The sequence below is a fragment of the Anabrus simplex genome, chromosome 3 (genome assembly GCF_040414725.1).
Source record: "Anabrus simplex isolate iqAnaSimp1 chromosome 3, ASM4041472v1, whole genome shotgun sequence".
NCBI lineage: Eukaryota > Metazoa > Arthropoda > Insecta > Orthoptera > Tettigoniidae > Anabrus > Anabrus simplex.
In genome coordinates, this window is record NC_090267.1 from 43,138,234 (window position 1) to 43,145,641 (window position 7,408).

At 39.5% G+C, this 7,408-nt stretch overlaps 1 protein-coding gene across 1 annotated transcript in view; it reads left to right on the top strand.

The window, feature by feature from the left end:
- The window catches only part of LOC136866639 (nose resistant to fluoxetine protein 6), a 254,056-nt gene extending 246,901 nt beyond the window's left edge, over nucleotides 1–7,155 (top strand). Inside the window, exon 13 of the mRNA XM_068226574.1 lies at nucleotides 5,650–7,155. Within this exon, the coding sequence (XP_068082675.1) occupies nucleotides 5,650–5,825 (176 nt within the window). The 3' untranslated portion in view covers nucleotides 5,826–7,155. The remainder of the gene's footprint in view (nucleotides 1–5,649) is intronic.
- Nucleotides 7,156–7,408: the final 253 nt, after the last annotated feature.

The window sequence follows — 7,408 nt, forward strand, 5'->3', positions numbered from 1 at the left end:
AGAAAGGATTGTACCATAAGACGCCGGATTTAGCGGCCTAAGTTGCTGGTATTATGACATCTCATCTATTCATGAGCCAGATTGAGTTAGAAACGTGGAATAGGGTAAAATTTGTGTAAGATTATCTCACTTTTCGGATAATTAAGTGACAGCTACATACATAGCATTTGACTCACATATGGCTACTGGGTGGACCAATTTTCGTGCAGAGTTTGATGATTCTATCTTTCCTATAAATGATGGAAGGTATGAATTATGTATGTGAAAAGTCCAAATTTACTTAAAATCGAGAAATAGAGAAAAATCAAACGTAAAAGGGATAGATATACGACAAAAAGTCGTAAGACCAAGGTTGTAGATCACTCCAAATTCAACGGGCATTGTGCCATCCGTTATGTGATAATACTTCCCGAAGGTCTGCACCATCATTAAAATTGCCTCCATATTTCGATATTCTTCGGGATAAAAAGGGAAAAATTTAATCTTGGAAGTTTTCCGTCCGTTACAGGCTAAAACGTATAATTTTTCCAAATTTCAATATCCTACTTCGACTGGCAGATTATGCCGCAATCTGGGTTTTCGGTGAGGAGTGTAAAAATTAGGACTTCCAAGAAACTAAATCAAAAAATATGCAAATGGTCATTATTACCCCTTAAACGTGTAGCTGTACGAAAATTTCGCCAAAATAGTCAATGTTCAGGCACACAGTCGTTACGATTTTATTTACATAGATAGATAAGGAACCTGTTCCACGTACAACACCTTTTGGGCTATATCCGCCGGCCTTAACCTGAAGAACGGACCGTTCATGATATCTCCCTTATTAATCCTCTTGTCGAAAAAATGCGCATGAAAAAATGTTTTAGAGATGGAATTTCATCACATTTGGTCGATTTCCAGTCAGGTTGGTCTTGTACTGTATATATTGTGTAAGAGTAAAATCACCATTTCGGTTCCCTATAAACCGCCAGTCCATTCCGGGAACATGAAATGTCATTGACGATTAACACCTACCGTTGGACATGTGGATGTTAATGTAAAGTTTGACTCAAATATCTTCAGTAGTTTTCAGGTTGTAAAAAATCCGCTTTACACGGACCCGCTCTTGAGTTAAGTCCGGTGGGGCTTGTACCGGAAAACGGTCCGTTAATGATATCTCCCTTACTAATCCTCGTATTGAAATGATGCACATGAGGAAAATGGCTTAGAATTAATTTCCATTAAGGCAGGTAAATTTACATTAAGTTTGTTTGCGTATATTTTGTGGGAATGGAAAATCACGGTTTCGGTTTCGCATAATCCCCCAGTCAATTCAGGGATTTAGAAACAATATTTGCCCTAAAACCTACCAAATGACAGGTGGATTCTAAATATCAAGCTTGGTGGAAATATATCCGGTAGTTTCCAAGTTATAGACAAACAGACAAACAAACAAACAGACAGACACCAAAACTGAATATATGCAGATGGTCATTATTACACCTGAAACGGATAACTGTACAGAAATTTCGCCAAAATGGTCAATGTACAGACACACTCTAGAAGTGCAGACCTTTATTTCGATAGTTACTGCTTTGAAACTGTACGACGTATCTAGAAACGGACCTCACCATCAGACGCCCCTTTCAGTGCTCTACATGGTTGGTCCAATGATATCTTCTCGTATCGTCTATATTTATGGGTTAGATTGAGTTAGAGTCATTGAATGGGGTGAAATTTTGTACAGTTTTCACATACTACTTTATATTTTTGATACTCATGTGACAGCTAGAATCATAAAATTTGGCTACCACATGGCCAATGGTCATGTCAATGTGCGTGGCGATGTCATGATTTTACCTTTCCTATAAGTGTGCCAAATGATAACATATTCGTGTAAAAGTACAAAATCAACTGGTATTTAATGTATTAGGGATATAAATACGACGAAAACTCATAGGACAAAAGTTGTAGATCTCTCCAAAATGAAACGCCATTTGCTTTGTAACTTGTGATACGTCTTACTGATTAGCCACCAATTACCCCGAAACGAAGGTCTGCACCGCAGTTAAAATTGCATCCATATTTCGGAATTTTCCTGTGCCAAAAGTTATACATTTGCATAGCTTAGAATATTTCCTCAAAGAAAAGAGTGTCCAGCATTCGGGATTAGCACTCGCATACATACGTGGTAATTAAAGCAGAAAATAATACAGTTTAGTAAGTTGAAATTAATAGAAAATTGATTATAATTGAGGACATCCGGATGACAACAAGTATGTAAATACCAAGTGAATGTATGGGAAAATCAAATGCTCCTCAATAAATTATGCCAGTGTGAGTTATGGATATAAGAAAGCGGTGATCGGAGAGAAATTTAGGCGTAGGGATTCTTAGGTAATCAGACAAGAAGATGAATATTTGTGTTATTACTTAAGCTATTCGAGGACGGTTATAACCTCCAATGATATTCCGCCAATATCCCGCAGAATGGCTGATTGACGACTCTCTTGTTTTCTACCCAAGGAACAACCAAGAATTTAAAGGAATGATGAGGAAAATGGCAATACGTTACTTCTCTGCTGGCAAGCAGTCAGAGACGTTGCCATGGTAACCCATATATTCGTTGTCGGTGTGTCGGCCACTCAATGCAGACCATGGTATCGGCAGAAAATAGTAAATTTCTCCGTCATTTGAAGAGTAAGGTAAATTATGAACATAACGAAAGTTGTTTATAATGAAGAAACCTTTCACATACGGTCCGCAGAGTTTACATAAAATCAATAGTATAAGAGAAAATGGAGGAAAACCGTTGTGGTTTTCCTATAAAACCCCCGTCTTTTCAAAGATTTTAAAATGACATGCATATCGAAACCTTCCCTGGGGTGAAGTTTGGTTGAGATCAATCCAGCCGTTTCGACGTGATGGTGGAACAAACAAACAAACAAACAAACAAACAAACAAACAAACAAACAAACAAACAAACAAACAAACAAACAAACAGACACGAAAAGTAAAAAGCACCGATTCGGTCTTGAGTTCACCTAAAACGGATAAATATTTGAAAATTTGGCAAAACAAAAGGAATTACAGACAGGGGACTCCCTATAACTGTATTTATTAGTTTGAAAACCTACACATTTGTGTTTCAAGAACTGTTATTTTTCAATTTTTTAGAACATATGTTAGTTTTAAATGGGGAGCCTCTGTGGCTCAGGCGGCAGCGTTCCGGCCTCTCACCGCTGGGTTCCGTGGTCCAAATCCCGGCCCCTCTATGTGAGATTTGTGCTGGACAAAGCGGAGGCGGGACAGGTTTTTCTCCGGGTACTCCTGTTGTCCCTGTCATCTTTCATTCCAGCAGCACACTCCATTACTATTTCATTTCATCTGTCATTCGTTAATCATTGCCCCAGAGGAGTGTGACAGGCTTCGGCAGCCGGCAAAGCTCCTCTCCTCGCCGTTAGATGGAGGCATTATACATTCAATTCCGGACCCAGTCGAATAACTGGAAACAGGCTGTGAATTTTCATTTCATTATTTTAAAATATGCTCTTTGAATCGCTGCAAATCTTTCTTTGATATCCCTAACACTCCTGGAGGTTAGGCCTAAAATATCCAGGGTTGTCACTGAAATGAGGTTTTTAAATCGTTTCTCGAGAATTTCTTTTTAATCCTTCTCTAATAATTTTCATACCGAGCAAGTGAGTGCTGGGTTTGAGTCACATCACGGGAGATAGTTGGTTCGAACCCCGTTGGCGGCAGCCCTGAGGACAGCTTTCCTTGGTTTCCCATTTTCACACCAGGCAGTTGCTGCGACTGTACCTTCATTAAGGCCGCGTCCGCTTCCTTCCCACTCCTAGGCCTTTCCTGTCTCATCGTTGCTATAATACCTATCTGTTTATGTGCTACGTAAAGCAACTTGTTAAAAATAACAATAATCCCTTTCATAACTTTTAAGATATTTAAATTAAAGTCTTTTTGTATATCAGAGCAAAATGTTCTAGAATGATTGCGCTACTAAACAGAAATTGCCTTACTGAAAATCACTTGTCGAATTATTATACTTCATAGATTTTAATGCGTAATACGCAGTAGTAAAATATATTACGGGGCGAGTTGGCCGTGCGGTTAGGAGACGTAGCTGTGACCTTGCATTCGGGAGATAGTGGGTTCGAACCCCACTGTCGGCAGCCCTGAAGATGGTTTTCCGTGGTTTCCCATTTTTTAGACCAGGCGAATGCTGGGGCTGTACCTAACTAGGGCCACGGCCGCTTCCATCTTAGTCCTATCCATTTCGTATCCCATCATTACAATAAGACTTGTCCTTGTCGGCGCGACCTAAAGCAAATAGCAACAATTTTTTTCATTTTTCCTCTGAAGGTTTAGGTGGCCTCCTAGACGGTGACGCCGTCTCTCAGGCCAGGAGATTTGTATCGGGAAAGGAGGTGTTCGGAGAAAGTTGGCAGCCGTGCCCTATACTAGGAACTGTCCCGACGTTCGCCTTAATGCAGGAGAATGGAAATCCACGGAAGACCATTCTCAGGACAGCAGACGGTGAGGACCAGCCCCTCACCGTCTCCCGAATAGAGAGGCGTAGAGCCGCATTAGAGCGTTGCCACCCCTTCGGTTGGCCGGTAGGAGTGCAGAGCTGTCGGATCACGGACCAAGCGTGGCCACTTCTGGGCCGAGACAAACTCTGCATCCACCATTCTAGAGCAACTAGTAGCCTTAGAACTAGTGTGTACAGTGGAGAAAGAATCAATTAAATATCGTCGCTGGAACGGTATAAGGTTGTATTCCACAAAGCTCTTCCTATCAATTATTCTCCTTAAGACTGGCCACGCCTCCCAGCCACGTATGGATATGCAGTCCATCAGAACAAATTTTGTTGTGTTCATTTTCCTATGCCCATGTGTAAAGGAAAGTGAACCTTACAGTACCGTACTGTAGGAATGTGCGTTTGCATTACGTATTAACGCACTCCTAGTGTACAATGCATGTAAGGTTCATTTTCGTTTAATCATCGACATAGGAAAACGAACACAACGGACATTGTTCTGATGGACTGCGTATCCATATGTGGCTGGGAGGCGTGACCAGTCTTAAGGAGAATAATGGCTAGGAAGAGTATTGTGGAATAGAACCTTTTACCGTTCCAGCGACGATATGTCCATATTTGAGTAAATTATCAGGGAGACCCCAAACAATGCACACCAATTTCAATAGATAATTTTGCTGCAACAACTCATATCTAAATATATGGTCAAGTTGAGAAAGCAATGAACTTTTGCTACAAAAGATTTAATTTCAGCAACGCATTCCGTTTTGTGTTTTTAGTAAGAAAAGTTGCGTAAAACCCCATTTTTTAGGGGTCAAAGGAATAAGTACCCACTTGTATTATTCTAAGACAGCGCTAGTGATATTTGTCCAATATCTTCAGCTAGTATTCTAAGCTTCGTAGAGAAAGTAAGAGTTAGTATCACAGTAGAATATTATAAAACTGCAAAAGAAAAAAACGATTTTTTTATAACTTACTGTGACCCACACTTAAACATCTGACGAAACACACTCTCCACTATCCCATCTAAGGTAGCTCATGAGTCATGATATATTTTGTTCCCTTTTTAAGTAACTAAAGCATTTCTAAATATAAACATTCTCTTGTTCCAGGTGGACGTAAACCTGCTACTTGGCCGGAAAATTCACCTGCTGCATCAAATGAACAGATAACAGAAGTTAGTGTTCATCAAGATACTCCAGAAGTTACTGCCGGTATTTGCAATGAAGAGAATACGGAAGTCAATCATTCGCAGGAGGATGTTCCACAAATTACCACCAGAATTTAGAACTTAGTTACAAGGGAAGCTTCCAGAAGTAGTTTAAATAAAATGAGTTGATGCAAAAGGAAGGGAGAAGAAAATCTGTATAGCCGCTGAAGAAACACTAGTGACATTCTTTATTCTAACATTTGAAAGAATCTGGTAATTCCAGAACAACGAAATGCCTCCTTCATGATCCGTTACATAATCGTTTGAAGCCAATAATAATTTTCTCCCTTCTTCACCATTGGGACTCTTGGTCTTTCTATAGAGTCACTTAAGTTATAGCTGTCCAAATGACTTGAACCCATGTTTATACCTAATCGTTGATCACTTGAAACATTTCATTTAATTTGGATGTCTACGGAAAATATTTCGCCTTACACTTTTCATGATATTCACCTCAGTTTAGGTTGCTTTATTGAATGCCAGTTAATAATCTAATTACGTTACCCAGAGACTAAGTGTTTGCAGATCAGTAGTAGATTGTTGATCTCGAGATTCCAGGATCCCAGTTGGATGCCCGGGAGGCGTGTCCGGATATTTAAAGTTTGGGAAAAGTTCCATTCAGCATTCCACGTCCTACAAAGGTGGCTTGTTAAAGATGTGTGATGAAGTATCTGGGGTTTATACGAAAAATTTGCTTACCGCATATCACAACAGTAACTCGCTTAATTTGTCATGTGTAAGATTAAGACGAAACGCCGAAATTGGTAGCCCGTAGCTTCAAATTATAATTTCTGCACCCTGTAGCTGAAGTAATAGCATAACAACAACAATTACGGGTTTATTCAGTCGGGGTGGTAGAGGCACGCTCGATTTACCCAGGAGAACATGTTTTCGATTCTCCGTAGGACAATCAGTCTATCCCACTTTGTCCCAGTATCGAGGATAGTGCAACCCTTTTAATGTTCAGTGCAGACAAAGTAGCGGTCCCCATACAACATCTGTGTCCGTGCGACCGAAAGCCACTAGTAAAAAATAGCCTTTTAGATGGAAATGTGTAGTATCGTCAATCAACAATCTTAGTGAACAATTGCTTTTATATGGGGTGAGGTGCTTCATGTACACCTTTCATGAAAATGTTTAACCCAATTTTCAATAGTGTTGTCTTGAGCAACAGAAATCCCGGATTCACGGAGTAGACACGTTTATTGGTAAAGAGAATCTCCATCAATTTGAAGTCCAAAATTATGGATTACCTGCAACTTTCCTTTGTAAATGAAGTTTATCTGTGTACATTATCGGACAAAATTTGCACAGTTCCAGGTCTTCAGGCAAGCAACAAAATGTTGAATATTTTCTAGGGATATGAGCTGCGAATTTTAAGTAAATGAAACATAATAAAGTATGAGAATATATTCTTTTCTTAATGATCGTTATCCGCTCGATTATATTAGTAGTTTGCCTTTTTCTACCACTACGAGTGCTAATGTGAGTCAATGAAGAGTTTTACTTGAACATTTATAACTACATTCGGTGTAATCATTTTCAAAAATCAAAAAACGCACGAGGGTATTGAGCCAAGGAACTCAATACAGAAAGAATTATGTAAATAAGTGAATTTGGCTAGGATTTGAATCGTAAAGGAAACGAGTAAGGAAACAAGC